The 19450-nt window shown below is 48.6% G+C and overlaps 4 protein-coding genes across 6 annotated transcripts in view; 3 read left to right on the forward strand and 1 right to left on the reverse strand.

Annotated features, from left to right (window-relative positions):
* The window catches only part of TBC1D10B (TBC1 domain family member 10B), a 7882-nt gene extending 6430 nt beyond the window's left edge, over window positions 1-1452 (forward strand). The window contains exon 9 of the mRNA XM_069084679.1: window positions 1-1452. This exon is cut by the window's left edge and continues 426 nt beyond it. Within this exon, the coding sequence (XP_068940780.1) occupies window positions 1-267 (267 nt within the window). The 3' untranslated portion in view covers window positions 268-1452.
* An 80-nt stretch (window positions 1453-1532) lies between these two features.
* On the reverse strand, window positions 1533-3031 carry LOC138158611 (sesquipedalian-1-like). The gene is made up of 2 exons (XM_069084704.1): window positions 2534-3031; window positions 1533-2214 (listed from the first exon to the last, which is right to left on the reverse strand). The coding sequence occupies exon 2, from the start codon at window positions 2201-2203 to the stop codon at window positions 1628-1630; it is 576 nt and encodes a 191-aa protein (XP_068940805.1). The 5' UTR covers window positions 2204-2214; window positions 2534-3031; the 3' UTR covers window positions 1533-1627.
* On the forward strand, window positions 2029-7146 carry CD2BP2 (CD2 cytoplasmic tail binding protein 2). Of its 3 annotated transcripts, none has more exons than XM_069084698.1 (7): window positions 2029-2170; window positions 3953-4063; window positions 4167-4305; window positions 4978-5135; window positions 5329-5749; window positions 6063-6169; window positions 6306-7146. In XM_069084698.1, exons 2-7 carry the CDS (start codon window positions 3992-3994, stop codon window positions 6414-6416), a joined length of 1008 nt encoding a protein of 335 aa, XP_068940799.1. In that variant the 5' UTR covers window positions 2029-2170; window positions 3953-3991; the 3' UTR covers window positions 6417-7146. The 3 variants fall into 3 exon arrangements, with proteins under 3 accessions (XP_068940799.1, XP_068940798.1, XP_068940800.1); XM_069084697.1 differs by lacking the exon at window positions 2029-2170 and adding an exon at window positions 3188-3341; XM_069084699.1 differs by lacking the exon at window positions 2029-2170 and adding an exon at window positions 3293-3432.
* Window positions 7147-11409: 4263 nt separating this feature from the next.
* On the forward strand, window positions 11410-15538 carry SPN (sialophorin). The gene is made up of 2 exons (XM_069084690.1): window positions 11410-12318; window positions 12699-15538. Exon 2 carries the CDS (start codon window positions 12759-12761, stop codon window positions 13938-13940), a length of 1182 nt encoding a protein of 393 aa, XP_068940791.1. The 5' UTR covers window positions 11410-12318; window positions 12699-12758; the 3' UTR covers window positions 13941-15538.
* The last annotated feature ends 3912 nt before the right edge of the window (window positions 15539-19450 follow it).

The raw sequence follows: 19450 nt of genomic DNA on the forward strand, positions 1-19450 counted from the left end.
CAGAAGCAGGAGAAGGAGCTTCAGAAGCAGGAGAAGGAGCGGCAGAAACAGGAGAAGGAGCTTCAGAAGCAGGAGAAGGAGCGGCAGAAACAGGAGAAGGAGAGACAGAAACAGGAAAAGGAACGGGAAAAGGAGAGGCAGAAACAAGAGAAGAAGGCCCAGGGACGGAAGATGTCCCTTCGAAGGAAGGCTGACAGTCCTCCACCCCCACAAGATGGAGGGGATGGGAACTCAGCAGCTGGGGCACGACAGGATGCTTACTTCTAACCTTCTGTCCCTTCCATGCTGGGGCTTCCCTTCACCGTGATGAACTTCATTGCCTGCCCTCTGCACTCCCTTGACCTCCCAGACTCAGGGAGCCAGCCATAGGTCTCCTTTCATTCTACTTGGTCAGTAATATTCTCTCCTAGAGAAGGCCGTTTCTCTCCATCTTGGTATAAGTGGCCATATCTCAACAGAAGCAGAAGGAGCTAGTGCTGTTTCCCCAGAACCCTCGGCGGGCCTTGTTCCATCATCTGGAACTGGCCCGATATTTTCCTCAGCTGTTGCTGGACCCTGCCCCCCAAGCCAGCCCTTCTAGTGGGCTCGAGACCCCAAATTAAGCAGCATTTCATGAGACAATGTGCAGTGAGCCCTGAGTGCCCCCCCTTTTCCTATTCCACTCAACCAGTGTTCTTCCTTTCCTGACTCCATTAAGTTTCTCCTTTACCTTACTAAGTTGTTCTTTCCAGGGAACAACTAATTCCTTCTTTTCCCCCTCTTGCTGATCTAACCTCTTCACACCTTCTTCCAGCATGAGTGGACTTTTGAAGATGGGCCTTGGCTGTTCCTAGATTTTCACTCTTGGTGATTTAGCTTCCCAATTCCACAAGAGCTGGATGAGCCTCTTCTCTTCCTCAAGCCTTAACCATCTCCCTACATCTCCCCTCTGTGCCAGACTGGGAGGTGGAGGGGCCTCTCTCTATATTATATATATATATATATGCATATATATATAATATATATATCTGATGTCTCTGCATTGTAATGATGTACACAGGACCCTGGGGGGGGGGGTCAGTCTCTCCTTCCCCTCTTGCTCTGTTCATTGGTTTAAGGGGAGTTGATCTGCAGCAGGAAGAGTCCCTCAGCTAGACTGCTTGCCTTTTGGTCCCATTTCTAGCTGCTTCTCCTCACAGACTCTTTCTACCACATCTTCCAGTCTCACACACCCTTCTTGCTCCCTTTCTAATTTTGTCCATTCTCTCCTACCTTTTTTTGTTCCTTGAACCTCTTGCCCCTCTTTGGGTTGGGTGTCCTCTCTGTTCTCTAAGGGGGTGGGGGGGCCCTCATGTTTACATTCTCTTTCTGCCCCCTCACTTCCCCTACTGCAATGCCCCCCTTCCTCTCCCACCCTGCAATTGTACAGAGCTTTGTGGAACCAGGAAAGAACAAACCTACTGTCCTGCCCTACACCTGACTCTTGCCTGGTTATTTTTTTGGAGGCTGGGGGGGCACAGGGATGGAGTGGATAGATTTACAATAGGCACTGATCAGATGAACGCTTGGCTTTGGGACTTTTATTGACGGGCTCTCAGACCTGCCGCATTCTTCCTGTCCCCCCAAGCCCAGGATGCTGGTTCCTCCCTCACCCAAACTCCATGAGCTCCTGCCTCCTGGTGGCCCTGGACCTGGCCAGGGCCTGGATCTCTTCCCCGAAGCGCTGGTGCAGCTCCAGGAAGCCAGAGGGGGCTGGAGAGCAGGGGAGGCCCCGAACCCGGTCTTCCTGCGGGGGGGCCTGGGCTTCCACGCCGGCTTCCTGGCACACTCTTTGATACTCCTCCTGTAGGGGCCGCAGGAGCTCCCACAGCTGGCTCCATCCGGCCCAGACCAGGGCCTGGAGCCAGCCCTCCAAATCCTCCTGTGTCTGCGCCGCCAGTTTGTAGCAGCGGCCGCCTTCGGCCGAGGCCAGGATGCCGAAGGCGTAGGGCTCGCTGGCGCTGGCCCGGGGCTCCACCCGGCAGTTGTCCAACAAGATGAGCCCCAGGGGGGCCCGATCCCCCTGGTGCTCCAGGTAGTAGAGGAGATTCCCGCGGAGGATGAACCAGCGGCGTTGGTAGCTGGAATTGCGGCTCCCTTTCTTCAGCAAGAGGCCCTCCCGGTCTGGGGCCCGGGCTCCCGTTCCCCGAAGGTAGCTGAGCACTGGTTTCCGGTGCAGTTTCATGGTAGCCAAACCTGAGGAGGGGCCGTGGGGGGACAGTAACCATGGGGTGGGTGGAGCAGGGGCGAGTGTCGTGCCCTGGGTCCTCTGGGGAGAAGCCTGTGGCTGCCTTCGTGGAGATTCTATCCGAACACGAGACAGATCAGCTTTGACATCCCACCGGTAACTCCCACCAGGGCCCCGAGCTGCCCTTGGTACCCCCAGTGCTTGCGGTGCGAGTGAGCAAGGTGGTCACCTGCGCCCTGGCGGGGGCACTTCGGCGGGGGGGGGCCCTGGGGCTCCAGCCTTACGCGATGCTGGTGCTGGGGCGCCCTGGCTCCACCCTGGGCCTACCTGAGAGCCGGGGGCGGGAGGGCCCCTCCGCTCTGGGTCGGTGGAACAGGTGCGGGGGCGGGGCGGTCGGTGGCCTGTCTCTCGATGGCTCCCACCCCACCACAGGAACCAGGAAATCCTCCGAGGGATGGGCCCCAGGCCAGGCCCTAGAGCGAAAAGGGACTTCCCTCTGGGTCCTAGAGGGAGCTAGGTTTTCAGAGAAGACTGGAGGTGATTAGAGAATTAACGGGGATTCCCTAGGTTTCCCCTAAGGAGAGCCGAAGCTGAAATCTGTGTCCCTGTCCTCAGAGTGCCGCTGGGGAAGGGGACAGGAGGGAGAGAGGATGGTTTTCTCTCGGAAGGAAGGACGGAACCCCGAGAACCTTTTATTCTGGTTCAGGCTTAGGCAAGGGCAATCGGGGATGCATCTTTCTCATCGGCCTCCCCCTCCCTCATGCCCTAGCCCACTCCTTTTCTGCGTCCCTTCGGAGCACACACTACTTCCGCCCTCAGTACTCCTCCAGCTCAATACTGCCCAGACTGATAGAAGCTACTTCCGATCACTTAGTCGCAAATTCCGCCCTCACTGCCATTCCCTCAGCCCACGGAGTGACGTCATCCTCACGGCCTCTAGTTTCTTATTTCCGCCCTCTTTCCCAAGGAAGTCTTTCAAAGCGAGTGAAGCCACTTCCGGGAAGTTTCTCCGCCTTCCGGGGAATCTCTTCCGGTTGACTCCTGAGCGCTGCCCTGGATGTAGCCCGGCTATAGCGTTCCTTTTCCCCCGCCCCCCTCCTTTCCCTCCTTTCCTATCCCCTCCCTGGAGCCCCAGGTGAGGGCGCGCACGCGGAGTGAGCCCCGAATCCCCGCGGGGTTCCATCGACTCATTTACATATTAAGAGAAAGGAGGGGCGGGGGCGCTTGTAAGGGATGGACCGGGAGTTGAGGAGGGTTTAGGGTCGGGGTGTACTGAGGGCTGGGCTTCCTGCAATGGACCCCAGCGGTGGAAGGGCCCACGGGGTCGGGCGTGGAGTGGTAGGGTCTCGAATGTGTGCGGCCGAGGGGAATCCCCTGTCACCCAAAGTGAAGGTGGCTCGGGAATAGAAGACATCCATCCTCCGGGAAAGGATGAAGGCCTCAGATGCTAAGGGGGGCGCCCTCTGAACTCTTGCCCCTCCCCCACCTTTCCCCAAGTCTAAGGAACTCCAGTCCCGCCCCTCCCCCCTCCCCCCACAGTCAAGGGTCATGGGAGCTTCCAGGAGGCTGAGATGCAAGCCCTCCCCCCCTTCCCTCCCTTTCCTTGTTGACCTCGGAGACTGAAACACCCCAGGCCAAAGGACGTAGTGTGCTGTCCCCCAGGAAGTGAATTCTGAACCGCCAAGCCCCATGAAATACATCACCCTGTTTTAGAGCTTCCTGACCCTGGGGCTCCTTTTTGCTCAGCTCCTGGGAAGGACCCGATCCCATCTTGCAAGTCCCACCATGCCCAAGCGGAGAGTGACCTTCCAGGATGTGGGAGCTGAAGAGGATGGAGAGGATCTCCCCAAAAAGAAGGTGGGGCAGGGTGAGAATGGCTGAGTGGGGTTGGGAGGGACTAAACAATGCTGGACTTCTTAGCACTGGGGTCTCCTGCATCTAACCCTATTTCTGCCTGTAGCTGGTGGATCCTGTGACAGGAGCAGGGGGCCCTGGGAGCCGGTTCAAAGGCAAACATTCTTTGGACAGTGATGAGGAAGATGATGATGATGAAGATGGTTCTAGCAAGTATGTCATCCTAGCCTCAGAAGATGTGGAAGGTGAGACCGTGGGGCCTAAGGGGTCTTGACTCTTCTCCCTACATCCTCCTCAGCTTCAGGCTTGATTCTTGGAATTTGAAGGCAGATTCTTCCCAGAAGATATTTTTAATAAAAATACTGGTCTGTGCCTAGTAGTGGTCAAGATATGGTGGGGGAAGGCAGGGAGAGAAGATAATTAAGTTTAGGTCAGACACAGCTTCAGCTTTAAGAAAGCTCACAGCTTAATAGTGGTACCATATAGTACGTGATATTAATATGTGCATTAAAGAGATACAAAAGGTGGTATGTGAGGGTTCAAGGGGGAAGACCATTACAGACTAGAGTATCATGGAAAGCTCCATGCAGAAAATGTTGTTTGAGTTGGACTTTAAAGGATGGCCAGGACTTCTGTAGGCCAAGAGAGAAGTATAGAGTGTCTGAGTGAAAGCTCAGAGAACAGAGGAGATAGACTGAAGCATAGACTTCATGGAAGCAAGTAATATAAGCTAAGTCAGAGAAGATAGGGTAATGCCGGACGGAGAACCCTGAATGCTATTGGGCAAAAGACTCTGGACTTTGCTCAGTAGTCAATCAGAAGAAAATAAAGATTTTTGAGCAGAGAAGTGACGAGGCAATAGGATTTAGGTGTTGCTTCCCTTTTTCTTGCACAATTCTGGGTATCCATTCATCCAGGTCAGGAGGCGGCCACACTCCCAAGTGAGGGTGGTGTGCGTATCACACCCTTCAACCTGCAGGAGGAGATGGAAGAGGGCCACTTTGATTCAGATGGCAACTACTTTCTGCACCGGGATGCCCAGATTCGAGACAGCTGGCTGGACAACATTGACTGGGTTAGGGGCCCTAGGCCAGGAGACTTGGGTCCTGGATGGGGAGTGATATATTTAGTTTGTGAAATGGGTTAGAGACCAAGACTGGTGGGGGTGCCCAGATTGGGAACAGGGACTAGAGAGAGCATTATGTCTGGATCCTAGGAGGGATAAGGCCAAAAGGTTTAAGAAAATAACTTGTCCTATCTCATCTCAGGTGAAGATCCGGGAGCGTCCTCCAGGCCAGCCCCTTGCCTCAGATTCAGAGGATGATAGCCCTGGTCAGACTCCACTGGGCCCTCAGGCCCTCTTAGAGGGTCTCTTGGAGATGTTGTTGCCAGGGGAGACAGTTGCTGGGGCACTGAGGCGTCTGGGTGCCCGGAAGGGTGGCGATGGACCCCAGCGACCAAATTCCCCACAACGATTAGACCGGCTGTCAGGATTGGCTGACCAGATGGTTGCCCGGGGCAACCATGGAGTATACCAGGAGACCAGGGAACGGCTTGCTGTGAGGCTGAAAGCACTGGGTGGCCGCACTCCAGGGCTGCCAGACACAGCACCTCGTCCTGTCCTGGACATGTTTGCTGAAGAGGTTGGGGAGGGGGAGCTGGAGACCCCAACCCCAGCCCAAGGAGGAGGTGAGGGTTGAAGGGTTGGGACGTAGATTCCTTTTTAGGGCCATAGAGACTTGGAATGATACAGATTCTGAAAAGATACCAGAAGGAGACGGGGAACCCATTTGGAGAGGATGTGGGGACCAGGTGGAGGTGTGAGGGGCAGAGCTGAGTGGAAGAAGTCTGGGATCTGTGGATGGCTGTGTGGGATTTGAGTTTATATGGAAGGATGAAGTGTGATGGGATGATAAGGGGAGACAGAGACAGATGGAGTGACCTCAGGCTCAGAAGGAACAGGGCAATTACCTGAGAAGGTCTTCTCTGGTTGTCCTTCTAGAAGCAGCTGCCTTGGGAGATGGCTTAGCTGATGTGATGTGGGAATATAAATGGGAAAACACAAGTGATGCAGAACTCTATGGGCCTTTCACCAGTGCCCAGATGCAGGTAAGGATTCCCGTTTTCCCCAAACCCTACCTACTTTCCCCCCTAGTTCCCTATCTTTGGATTAGGTATATTACCACCAACACCACCCTCCCTCCCTCCCCTCCCCCCATACCTCTCTTCTTCCCTTTCCCTCTAGGCCTGGGCAGATGAAGGCTATTTCCCAGATGGTGTTTATTGCCGGAAGTTGGATCCCCCCGAAGGCCAGTTCTACAACTCCAAACGTATAGATTTTGGTCTCTATTTCTGAACCTGTTTTTATTTTTCGGGTAGAGGAAGAAGGCTGCGGCAAGTACTTCCAGGCTACGGTCTGAGGAAGAGGCCCTGGGGTTAGTCTGGGGCTTGTATGGACCGTAGTTGGGGTGGGGGGGGAATGGTACCAGTCTTGGGGGGCACCATTTCCTGTCTCAATAAAAATTTCTAGTTGTGTAAAAGGGGTGTCCAATGTGGGGGGAAGGGAGAGGGCATAGTTCCACAAATAGCCTGATTTCCCTTTGTTCTCCACCCTAGAGCGGGGCTGCTGCCTCAGGCTGGTCAGAATGAGCCTCTGTTCCTAAATCACAATATTCTGGTCTATGGTGGGCCTCCCCTCGCCTCCTCATTTCTCAACTCCCCTAGATCAGGCCTCCCAGGAGTTCCATCCCAACTTTGATACTGACCAGTCTATGACTATGAGTGTGTATATATATATATGTGATTTCCTTCTCTCTGGGCCTGTGTCCACATCTGTGAACCTGGATCTAGTACCAGGTTCCCATGAGGGAGGCCTGAGCTTTAGTCAGGATACCCACGTTTGAATCTCAAACTGCCTGGCTATAGACCTGCCTAATTCTAGTTTCTTCCCTGAGCCTCAGTCTCCTTATCATACATTGGGGATAATCATACTACCTACCTCACAGGGTTGTTGTGGGGAATGCACTTTGTAAACCTTAAAGTGCTTGTGACTTACTGTAACACTTTAAGATTCTTTGTCAAGGGAATTGGTTTGGTTTTTTTTTTTCATTCTTCTTACCTTAATTTGGGTCAGAAATGGAAGACTAGGGCAGGTGGAGGGGAGAATGGGGAGGGAAGAATCCTAGAACATTCAATGCTGGATTTGAAAGAGGCCTCATTGACCTAAACCAGGCCAATTCCCTCTTTTTGTAGATTGGAAAAATCTATGAGAAGGGATTTACCCAAGATTACTCTTATAAATCCCCATTAGAGTTGGACCTGATGCTTCCACTTGTTTTCCTTCATTCCCTTCCTCCCTTAGTCAGAAAATAGTGAAATAATGCCAAGGTTCTCTTTTGGGTCCAAGGGCCTCCTGTTTTCTGAAGATGGTGGGGTACAGACTCCTGCCTCCCTGCTCCCTTCACCTCCAGCTGTGAATGAGACCTTAGTTACTTAACAGGGTTAACTAGCCCACCAGGTAGTGATTGGCTATGCAGTCATTAAGTGAAGCAGTCTTTGCTTTTAAAAGAGCTTATATTCTTCTGGGGGATGTACCATCACACAAATAAATACAATGTCTATACAATGTAACTGGGGAGGATTGGCAAAGACCTTGGGAATTGACACCTGAGCTGAGCCTTAAAGAGAATTCGGGATTCCAGGAGTTGGAGGGTAAGGACTGAGGATGTCCCACGCATGAGATGGAATATGTGTTTGGGGAATGGCAAGTGGGCATAGTGAGCAAGAAAAGTTAATGCCAAATAAGTATGGAAAGTTAAGTCTGGGGCCGTGTTGTGAAGGGCTTTAAATGTCTGATCGAAGAGGACCATAACATCAGGGAGTCGATGACATGACTCGAAACTGAATTGGATTTGAGTGAGGGAGGGCTGTGCAAAGTCACCAGCCTCACTTTCTCCGCCAGAGCCATCTGGGTCTAGTAATCAGATTTTGATCAGGACTAAAGCAGGAGGGAACCGCTGTAGCACCAAGAACAGAGGAATAAAGAATGTGGTCAAAGCTGTGCTTTAGGAAGTTTAATTTAGTAGCTATATGGAGGCTGAATGGGTGAGGGGAGAGACCAGAAGTCGGGAGACTAATTGGGAGGCTATTTCGGTATAGGTGAAAGGGAACCAAATGTATATCAATGTGGAAAACTGACAAGACTGAGCAGTTGGTTGGATGTTGGGGAGGGGGGGGTAGTACATGAAGATACCAAGGCTGATAACCTGGGGAGGGTGGATAATACCATCACCAGCACCCTGTACTTGCCTCTCCAAAAAAAAAATCCCCAACCCAGTCCCTGTGCCTGAAATTTCACCATTTTCAATACTTTCCTCTAAGTTAACCATTCCACATTTTTAAGGACCTCTTTGCAGTATTTCCTCCTCCCCCCATATATAAGATTGTTATAAGTGTTCTATACTTTAAGGCCCCTGTATTAGACTTTGTAGTTAAGCACAGTGGGAAAAAATCAAGGGAAGGGGAAAAAATAATGTTGGAGTTGAAGAGTTGACAAGGTAGGGCAAGACAGTTGAGGTATATGAATGAGGCTGTAAAAGGCCTAGCTCACCTTAGCTTCCCACAGCTCCTCTGAAATCCTGCTTCAGCTACAGAGCCTTCAGGTTTTGCTGTTTATTACAGCTATATTTTCCCTGAATGTCACTGAACCCCCAGTTAACCAGCAAGCCTGCCCTATGCTAGGCATTGGAAATAAAAAGATAAAAAATGAACCCATCCCGACAGGAAACTTTCTTTTTAAAAAATAGCTTTTATTGATGTCTTTTGTTTTCTATGTCACCGTAACTACACAATACCCTTCCCTTTGTCAGAAGGCTGTGTCATACAACAAACGTTTTTTTACAGACAAAAGAAGGGTAGGGGAGAATTGGCCTGTCAGGATGCTCCGTTGCACACTTACGGACGTCCTCTTTGGCAAAAGGGAGAGCTGTTGTGTATTTCTTCTTTTGAGTCACACTCATACTTGGTAGCTTTTTTGTGTGGCTCCTCTTTCCCCTTAGTCATTATGTGTACTCCTTTCTTGGCTCTGCTTACTTCACTCTTCATCAGGACATCTCTGCAGGCTGCCACATTCACCATTTCTTATAGCGCAGTAATATTCTGTTACATTCATGTGCCACAGTTTGTTTAACCATTCCCCAATCAATAGGCATCTGTTTTGTTGCCAATTCTTTGCTCTCACAAAAAGTGCTGTTATAAATATTTAATTCAATGTCTTCCTTTAGATATAAGCCTAATGATGGAATCCCTGGATGACAGGGTGTGGATATTTTAGTCACTATTTACATAATTTCAAAACTGGTAGTATTGAGTCCCACATACAGCAAGGAAGCTTACTTTCTAAGTAAACTCTTTTGAGCCTGAGTATCCTGGACCTTTCCAGACTCTGAACTGGCTTGGGCCCTGGTTCAGAGATCTTCCCCTGGAACTGGATGCCCTGGCTTCGTTTCTGCTCTTCACCCCATCCTCCACTCCTACCCCCTTACACTCTATCTCACAAAGGAACAGTTTTCAGGGACATTCTTAACAAGGAGAAAGAACAGAAGTTCAGAAAGAACAGACCACAGCAGAGTCATTAGATGTCACTAGGAAAGACCTGCCCAATCCCGTACTGGGTATTTGTAAGGTATTTATACCTAGCTTGTGCTTTCTTGGCCATGGGCCCCAAGGAGAGTATTTTCTATCCCAGAAGGCCCCCATTTAGGCTCTTGAGATTGAATCGATTGGTTCAGTCTAAAAATTCCAGGCTCCTCAGCCAATCTGGAAGCCTCCTTAAAAGGCTACATTCTTAGCTAATCTACAGCTATCTAACACTTCTTTGCTGGAAACACAGACAGCAACTCATGAACAAAATAGGTCTTTCCCACAAGCCAGTCTTTCACACTGTATCTCGAAGAGATTCTCTTTTCTACAGTACTCTGTAATCTTTTTAGTATAAGAAAATGGTTATCCATACCCGTTTTTGACATCCAACATTTCTGGGATGTGCCTCTCCCCCCCATACCCACTCAGGTGATTGTACCTGCATGATGGATACCTCTTAGTTGGGAGAATACATAATGACAAAAGGCTACTTTGAATTCAGCCAGGTTTTAAAAGGAAATTGCATCTTATACAATAACCTCTTCATAGGTTTGAAAAGGAATAATATAACATGTACTTAATTTACTGAAAGTGTTTGCTTGATCCAGTCAAAGGGCTGCATTTGAAGACCAGAGAGACACGTGTCGTTGAGGCTACAGGTTCTTCACCTGGCTTAGTTTGTTACACTGAATCATTTGGTTCGATGAATCTCTTTCCAGTAATCAGCCCTTCCCTTTCCTCCTTCCATTCCCAAAGGTCCACATGTTGAGAACCAGTGACCTACAGTACTTCCCAATTTACTTCTGACTCAGTTCAATGTATGATCTTGGGTGGATCCCTTCCCTCCTCTGGCTCCCACTATCCCCCTTACCAAAATGGGGTGAGACTGGTTCTGACATTCCGAGGTTCAGGCAGTGAGGGATATTTTCTTCAGATGGTGCAGTATGTCTAATGTCTCCAGACTGTGAACTCCCAACATCTGGGGCACAAGGACGACATCCCATCTGGGGTTCCTTGCATTAGATTGAATGAAGTTTGCCCAGGTGCAGCCACATAAGGAAGCAGCCCCTTTAGCCTGGTTGGGGCAGTTTGTCCTGCTGTCCCTGAGGTCTTGCCTGTGTGTTAAGGTGCTATCAGCCCACCCACCCTCTGTGTGCCTACCTGGGGACTTTGGCCTCCCTCCTACTTAGCACAGCAGTTTTGGTTACTCAGTTCCATCCTATATGGAGATGAAGAAGTCATAGAACTGAAGGTTAGTAATGATAATAGAGTATAATGTAGTAACATTTATTATAGTTTTAAGATTGTGTAAATTTTCCCTGTGAGGTAGGTAGTATAAGTATTAAATGTCCCCCCTTTTATAGGAAACTGAAGCTCAGAGAGGTCATTCTTTTCCTAAGGTCACAGAGTAAGTTAGGGGTAGAGTTGGGATTAGACCTTATGTCATTTCTTCCCAGCCACTGGGGCCTGGTTTCCTCAGCCTACTCATTGCTGGGCTCGAATCAGGATGTATTAGCCCCTTTTGCGCTCATGAGATCACAGATTTTGAGATCATCTAGCCCCATCCCCTTGTTTACAGATGAAGAAATGGAGGATTAAGTGACTTGCCCTTTGGCATACAAGTAGTAAGTGGCAGAATCAGGACTTGAACCCAGGACCTCTGGATCCAAATCCAGCTGACTAGAGTGCTTGGGTAGCTGGGGTTCAGCTTGTAGTCTTCTTTGAGCCTGTCCCCTCAGATTCTTCTTTCAAAGGGAAGCACATCACATATCTCCTGTTTTCTGTAGGATCTGGGGTCAAGGGCTGAGGAAAGCCCTAGGGGAGGATGTAGCTAATCAGCAGTGGGGCAAGGACCGAAAACACAGGAAATAACTCTGTACCCCAGTCCTACCCAGGTGGGCCCAGCCTTCTCTCCCAGTGCAGATGGAGTTTCTGAAGCCGTCATCACTCTGGTCCTTAGCAGAGGTACAGTCAGCTCAGATCCAGACTAGCCTGGTACTGGTTTTGTCATTGGAGGACCTGGTTTGAGTCCTGTCTTTGACACTTGCCACACGTGTATCCTTCGGCAAGTCACTTAGTTAATTCGGGCTTCACTTTCCTCATTTGTAAAATAAGGGGGTTAGATTAGATGACCTCTGAGGTCTCTTCTGATTCTAGATTAATGAGCCTTCCCTGTCCCCAATAATCATCTCTGTCCTTCAGCTCAGAAATAGGCAATTTTTATTCCAGGTCAGACCCCATTTCCTAGCATGGAACCAAAATTCCCCACCAGTTCAGACCTAGGCATACCAGTCTTTTAGCCAATATCTGAATGTCCCTCCAACTTGGACCCAGGAATACCCATTTCCAGCTACATTGGCAAAGGGGAAGGAGAAGTTAGCCTGTGGCACTGCCTTACACTTTCACCACTGAGATAGGGGCAGGTTAAGGGTGCAGGATGTTGAGGGTGGAGGGGTGGGGGCCCCTACGCATAAGGGGTGGAGCTAGGGCCACTTCCTTCCCTTCTGGGGGGGGCCCCAAGCTAAGTCCTATCTGCCTTAGTTTGAGAAAGTCTCAACTCAGACTACCACGCTCCCCTTGGGATCTCCAACTACAGCTGTGAGAAACTCCCAAAGCAGGTAAGAATGAAGATGGTTGGGACAAGGCTAGGGCTGTGATTGGGCAAGGCTGAAGCCAGGACCATCCTTCAAGACAGGAGTAGGGAGCAGAGGTAGGAGGAGAATCCTTTTCCAAGGGGGCAGATAGGAGGGCTGGGGACTGGGGGTCAAGGGCTTGATTGGTCTCAAGCTGGAGAGGGGCTTCCCAGGCAGCACCATAGCCAGATCCATAGGCACTCAGTGTATGGGAGGGCTTCTGTGTCGGGCATCTCCACCCCGATTATTTCTGAGGGTGGAAAAAGCCGTTGAACCACAAACCCAACCAGGCAGCTGCTGGGGTGTGGGCCCAATAGGGAAGGTGCTCTGGCCTCTGCAGACCCCTCTTTTATCTCTCCTCACAGGTCTTGACTCCCAGACTCCCGTGAACCTTTCTGGGTCCTTGGGAGAGCCTACCTGTTGTCATGGCAATGGTGTCCCCTCTGTCTCTGTTCTTGCTCCTCATCCTCACTGAGTGCTGCTGGGCCTCCACGGCCTCAATAGTCACCACTCCCTCTCCGCTCCCAGATACAGTGTCTGTGCCCGTCTCAGATCTGAGCTCTTCAATCTCTCCCTTGTCCCTGGAATCCTTACAAACCTCAAATTCAGACACGGTCCTCATGTTCTCTTCAACCCTGGATGCCGGGCCTGTGACATTCTTGACAACAGAGGCCAAGGATGGCACTTCTACTAGTGAGATGGCATTCTCTACCACTTTGGCTCCCATAACCTCGGATGGCACTTCTACTAGTGAGGTGGCATTCTCTACCACTTTGGCTCCCATAACCTCTGGGCTGCCCCAAGTGGATAAGGAAAACCCTAGTAGCACCCAGGAACTGGCCACACATACATCCACTCTGGCTGCTAGTGTCTCAGATGCTGTTACAATGGCAACAACTCCCTTCTCCACACCCCTTCCCTCTGATACCCCCGTAAGGGAGGAGGAGGCCTCCATCACAGAGCAGGAGAATACCTCTCTGGTCAGTAAAGAAACAACCTCCTCGGAGATCATTTCAGCCTACACGACCACCTCCACCGTGACAAGAAGTTTCCAGGCGTCCCAGACCACCTCCACATCTTCCATCTCACTGACCAATGTGTCTCCTGCAAACAAATTGAAACAGGAAGGAGGTAACTCCCTGCTGGTAATTCTGGTTGTGGTGGTCCTAGTGGCAGCTCTCTTGGTAGCCCTGTTCTTGCTGTGGCGTCAGAGGCAGAAGAGAAGGACGGGGGCTCTGATGCTCGTGGGGAGTGGGAAACATAAAGGAGCTGGAGATGCTTGGGCTGGACCAGTTCAGGTCACAGAGGACCAGGCTGCATCTGGGCCAGCAGCAGTGGAAGGGGAGACAGGGAAGCCTGAAGGGGAGGGGACTGGCCGTAGGCCCACACTCACCACCTTCTTTGGTAGGCGGAAGTCTAGACAGGGTTCTGTGATGTTGGAGGACCTGGAGGCTGGCACAACCACTAACAACCTCAAAGACGAGAGCGAACCCCTCGTGGAAAACATGGATGGAACTGTAAAGCCCCCTGCAGCCAATGGCTCAAGTGCTGATGGGTCAGGAGCAGAAGATGGGAACTTGCCCTCAGCCCCAGTGACCAAGGTGTGAAGGCACCAGGATCATCCATCAACAAGCCTTTGTGAAGGTGGTCCAGGCACCATGCCAGACACTGTGAGGCAAGCGTGAGATGGAGCCTGCCCTCAAGGAATTTAACTTCCCCATTCTTCATCAGCTCTTTCAGTCATTTAACAACCCCTTTTTTCATCATTATTATCTCCTTCCACCAGACCTTCGTCTTTTCCATGAACATCATTTTCATCTTCTTTTATAGTCACTGAGTATTATCTGGGAAACGCAGGAACACTCCAGTAAAATCTTGATAAAGTGAAATTTCTAGACTGCCTGATTTTTAAGAAAAAGATATTTTGACAAACTCATGTCATGAATTTGCCTAAAAAGACCTGTCCAGGATCCCATAGGAGCCATCAGCTGTGCTTCAGTTCAGGACATTTGTTCCCACTGAGGCACTGACATACCACAGTATTTCTGACAGAACCTGCCCCCACGCCTCTATCCCCTGATTCCATGGCCTCATTAATGACTAGCCCAACTGCTAATTTTTATCCTAATGAGGTTGACTCCAGGACTGGTGGAAGCTGTACCTCACAACCGGCTTATATCCTACCTTTCCACACATTTCACCTAACTACACTTTGTGCCTTCTGTGAGTCAGAAAAACCGACTTCCTTGTTCCCATCTCTCATCTCCATGCCTTTGCCCAGGTAGTGCCCCATGCCTAGATTGCCCTCCCTCCTCAACATTGACTTTTAGAATCTGTAGTTTCTGTTCATCTTAGCTCATGTGCCACTTCCTATGTGAAGCTTTTTCTGATCCTCAGAGTCATTGTTGTCTCCTCTACTAGAGCCCAATCACCTCGTGTTTGCATACAGACTTTGTATTTGCTTGTATGTGCATCCATTATCTCTTTGTTTTTTAAGAATGTAAGCTCACTGAAGGCAGGAACTGTTTCATTTTTGTCTATGTAGTATTAGTACCTGGCCCATAGTAGGGACAGGGATAGGAATAGTCTCTGGTTTCATTAGTACAGAAACTCCTAGAGAGGCTTGTGCCTCACAAAAGCAGGTCAACACCTCTGCAATGTATTTTCTTAGAGAGCTGCCAGGTGAATGACTTGCCAGAGTCACACACACATATGTGTCATAGGTAGGAGTTAAACCCAAATATTCCTGGCTTTGAGAGCAACTCTCCAACATACCAAGCTATGCTCAATGTCTCAGTAATTCATTTAATCTGTTTTTAATAAATTCTTGTTAATTGGTTGATATTTACAGATACCAGAGCAGTAAAGAGGCCTTAGGACTTGCTGAGTATTCCCCAGGGGGCTTAGAAATGTGGGAATACAGATGCTGTCCATGGAAGGTCTGCACTGAAGTTTCCCAAGGGCTCCAGGGGGTGGGGGTTGGGGTGAAGGGACAGGAGTGGGTACCGGGAAGAAGCCTAGAAAGATGGTGGAGAGGGATGGTACAGAGAGAATGTTGACAGTTACTGGGAGGGAGTGAGGTCTGGAGCCCAGGGGAATCCAGTAAGGAATGAGGTAAGCATTACCTCTCATAGCTGTAGAGTGGTAGGAGATGGGAGAGGAGTGAATGTCTCTTATTTGTGGTTCAATAAAGAATTCAGGAGTTTATTAGAAAAGCAAAATGTGTGTTGTGTGTCTGTATTATTATGTTTTCATCCCAGAAGTTTCTTTGAACACTTTTCCAAAGGAGTTTATTCCCTTAACCAGGGGTGGGGGACCTTTGGCCTCGAGGCCATATGTGGCCTTTTAGGTCCTCAAGTGTGGTCCTTTAACTGAATCCAAACTTCACAGAACAAATCCCCTTAATAAAAGGAAAAGTAAAACTTGGACTTGATCTAAAGGCTGCACCCAAGGACCTAGAATGCTACATGTGGCCTTGAGACTGCAGGTTCCCCATCCCTGCCCTTAACCTTTCTATTCTTTCAGTTCCCCACTTCATTCTGGAAGGGCAGCTAGGTGGCACAGTGGATAGACCTCTGGACTTAGAATCAGGAAGCCTTCTCCTCATGAGTTCAAATCTGGTCTCAGAACACACACTAGCTGTGAGACCCTAAGTGAGTCACTGAACTCTATTTGCCCCAGTTTCCTCAACTGTAAAATGAACTGGAGAAGGCAATGGCAAACCACTCCAGTATTTTTGTCAAGAAAACCCCAAATAGGGTCATGAAGAGTTGGACATGACTGAAACTCTAAAAGAAGACTCCATTCTGGGTACTTGGAGGCTCTGCATCTAGGTTTTGAGCCTCCCGGCCTAGTAACCTGGCCCCTCCCCTTGACCCCCCTAACCACTTGGATTGGACTTCATCTCTCTGACTCCCTTCAATGAGCCTCCTATTCATAGTCAAGCATGTCTGTGTTCTTGAGTGACTGTCCAAGTCCAGGAGAGTAAACTGTGACCACAATAGGGAAGTCAGACCAGGTTTGAGGAACCTGGATCTTCCTTCCTCAGTTCAGGGGACAGACAGAGGAATGGTACATTTGAAAAAAAGAAAATAAAAGGACTCTGGCTGTTTAGGTTGGTCTCACCCCTTTGACCCTAGCTAAACTCAGAGTCCAATTCAGCTCAGTTCAAAGCCCAAAGTCCATCCTAAGAGAGTATAATCCAGCCTAACCCAGCCCAGCTCAGTCTGTGGTGAATGGGTGTGTAAGGCAAGAAACTTCTGGGGTAGTGTTGACATGCAAAGAGGAAATTTGCAAAGAAAAGGAAGCTCTTAAGTCAGAGCCTGTGTGTGGTCTATGATCTTGTGGGAAAGAGAAATATACTGTGACAGTCTATTGTGACTGTCATAGTGATAGGGAGGAGGGAAATGAAGTCAGATTAAGAGAGGAGAAAAATTGGGAAGCAATATGAGCCATCCCGGTTCAGACAATGGTCCTGAGTGGTGGTGGTGGTGAAGAATGATTGGACATCCAGTGTAGACGAGGAGAAAGGACCAGGAAAAGACTTCCCAGCCTTTCTAGCTTACATAAATGAAAGATCCAAACCCTGACCTAAATCAAGTCAGGTTGTCTACCCTCAGCTCTACCTGAAAACAGGCTAAGGACCTTCCTTTGCCAGCAGACCCAAGACAAATGTCTTCACTGCTTTCAAAGCTTTACTGATCATTGAACCTCAGCTTGAGGTACTGAGCCTCTGGGCTCCTTCCTGGGCCCTGGGTTCCGAGAACTATTGTACTCTATCCCTAATTAACACCTCCCACCCTTCCCCACCCACTTCTAAGTTGTGGCCACTTGTATGTAACCAGCCAGATGCTCTAGTCTGATAACTAATTTCTTTCTGGTCTCTTTTTCTATTTCACTGTTTTTTTATTTTGAATTTAACCAACACCAAACAAAATAGCATTTGCACATGCGTTGTAGAACAGAAGGACATTATACATAAAATTTCAAATCTCTATTGTATAGGGCTTGTTTTATTTAACTATATAATAAACGTGTAACTTAAAAAGGGGCAGTTAGCTGGTGCAATGGATAGAAGGCTGGACCTGGAAGCAGGAAGACTTGTGTTCAAATGGGACCTCAGATATTTATGAACTGTGTGATTTTGGGCAAGTCATGTAGATGACAAGCCACTCCAGTATTTTTGCCAAGAAAACCCCAAAAGGGGTCACAAAAGATTCGGACACAAAGGACAGTAATAACCTTTTACAAAAGTTGCCCTCCTCGTCTAGGATTCCTTCTGGTCTGTTCCTTTCTCTTTTTGGCAGGAGGGTGGATCTCTATCGATAGCCCCTTTCTTCCTCTCTCCCTACACACATTGAAAAGAAGAAAAGCAAAATTCTTACAACATATATGCATGGCCAAGCAACAAATCCCTACATGAGCCACATCCAAAAGTGCTTGTCTCATTCTGCATCTTGAGTCTACACCAATGTGGGTGGCATTCTTCGGACGTTAGTTGTCTGGAATGGCTGCTCATTGTGTTGATGAGAATTCTCAAATCTTTCACAACTGTTTTTCTTTATGATGTTGTTATTATAAAAATTGTTCTCTAGGCTCTATTCACTTCACTCTGCATCAGTTCACACAAATCTTCCCAGGTTTCATGCCAACCTGTTGGTACCTCTCCTGCCCAAACCGGATCAAATCTTTTCTGAGCTTTCTCCAAACCTATTTTGGGATTTCCTGATTTAGACTCTGTAGATTGAGTTAATTGATTTGGTTCTTCGGAAAGCCCTTTTGTATGAGTCTCTCTCTTCCTTTCTCCTCTTTTCCTTCCCCTTCCCTCTTTCTCCCCAGTTCATTCTCCCCCCTTCCTGTCTCTCCCCCTCCTCTTCTCTTTGTTTCTTTCTGTCTCTCTGTCTCTTTCTGTTTCTCTCTCCACCTTCTTCTATCTCGTTCCTTTCCCTCCTCCCTCCCTCCCCCCTCTTGCCTGTCCTTTCCTCCTCCTTCTCTACCTCTCTATTTCCCTTCTCTCTCTTTCCCCTCCTCACTTCTTCTCTCTTCTCTCCTTTCTTCCTCTCCTCCCAAGTTCTGGCCTCATATACAGGTTTGGAACATTGGTTAATTAATCTCCATCAACAGGGAAACTTTTATAAAAAATGGACTTTGAGACTGTAGTTACCTTCCAAATCTAGGCTGACTCTTAGCCAATTAGGAAACTACCTGCCTTGGACCCCAGTTTTCTGAATTGTAAAAGGGGAGAATTGGACAGATGACTTCTGATGCCTCTTTTGGCTCTAGAGCAGGGGTCCTTAACCTGGGGTCTGTGAACTAGATTAAAAAAAACCTTGATGGCTATTTCAATATAATTAAGTTTATTTTGTAATCCCACGTATTTTATTTTATACATTTAAAAACATTTTGCAAAGGGGTTCATAGTTTTCACCAGACTGCCAGATGGGTCCATAACAACAACAACAAAATTAAGAACCCATTTATCTCTCCCTCATTTCCAAATCAAGGGAATACAATATGGAGGGGGATCTCTAGTCGAGTACCCTTGGGTTGTACATGGTCAGCACAGGAATTGATTATGTACATTTGTTTGTTTGTTATTTAAAGGTTTGTATTTTTCTTTCTGTTTTTAATTGGTGGAGGAAAAAGAAAAGGGGGAGAGAAGAAGGATTTTGGTTAATTAAAAAAAAAAAGAAAATGTGTCATCTGAATGAACTAGAAATATTTTAACCTGGAGAAGAGAAGCCTTGAGGGTAATGGGATAGGACAGGGCTTGATGGTTGCCTTCAAGTATTTTGAAAGACTTGTCATGTGGAAGAAGGATTAAACTTTTTCTACTTGGCTCCTGAGGTCAGAAAAAGGAGCAATGGGTAGAAATCATAGGTAGGCAGATCTGACCTTGATACAAGATAAAACTTCCAACTGTTCCAAAGTGGGATGAGCTGCTTCTGGATGGAGTGAATCACATGGTGGTGATTCCTGCTTAGATCTCATCCAAGTGGGCTAGGTGACTTGTTGGGTCCCTACTAGCTCTAAGAGATAATAGATCTATAAGAAATGGTATGATTATAGACAGGGTTCCCATCATCTCAAAAATCAGAGTAATTCACCTCCAAATACA

This window comes from Petaurus breviceps, unplaced genomic scaffold (genome assembly GCF_028583685.1).
Source record: "Petaurus breviceps papuanus isolate PSGF00001 unplaced genomic scaffold, PetGlider_PUasm1.0 175, whole genome shotgun sequence".
Lineage (NCBI taxonomy): Eukaryota > Metazoa > Chordata > Mammalia > Diprotodontia > Petauridae > Petaurus > Petaurus breviceps.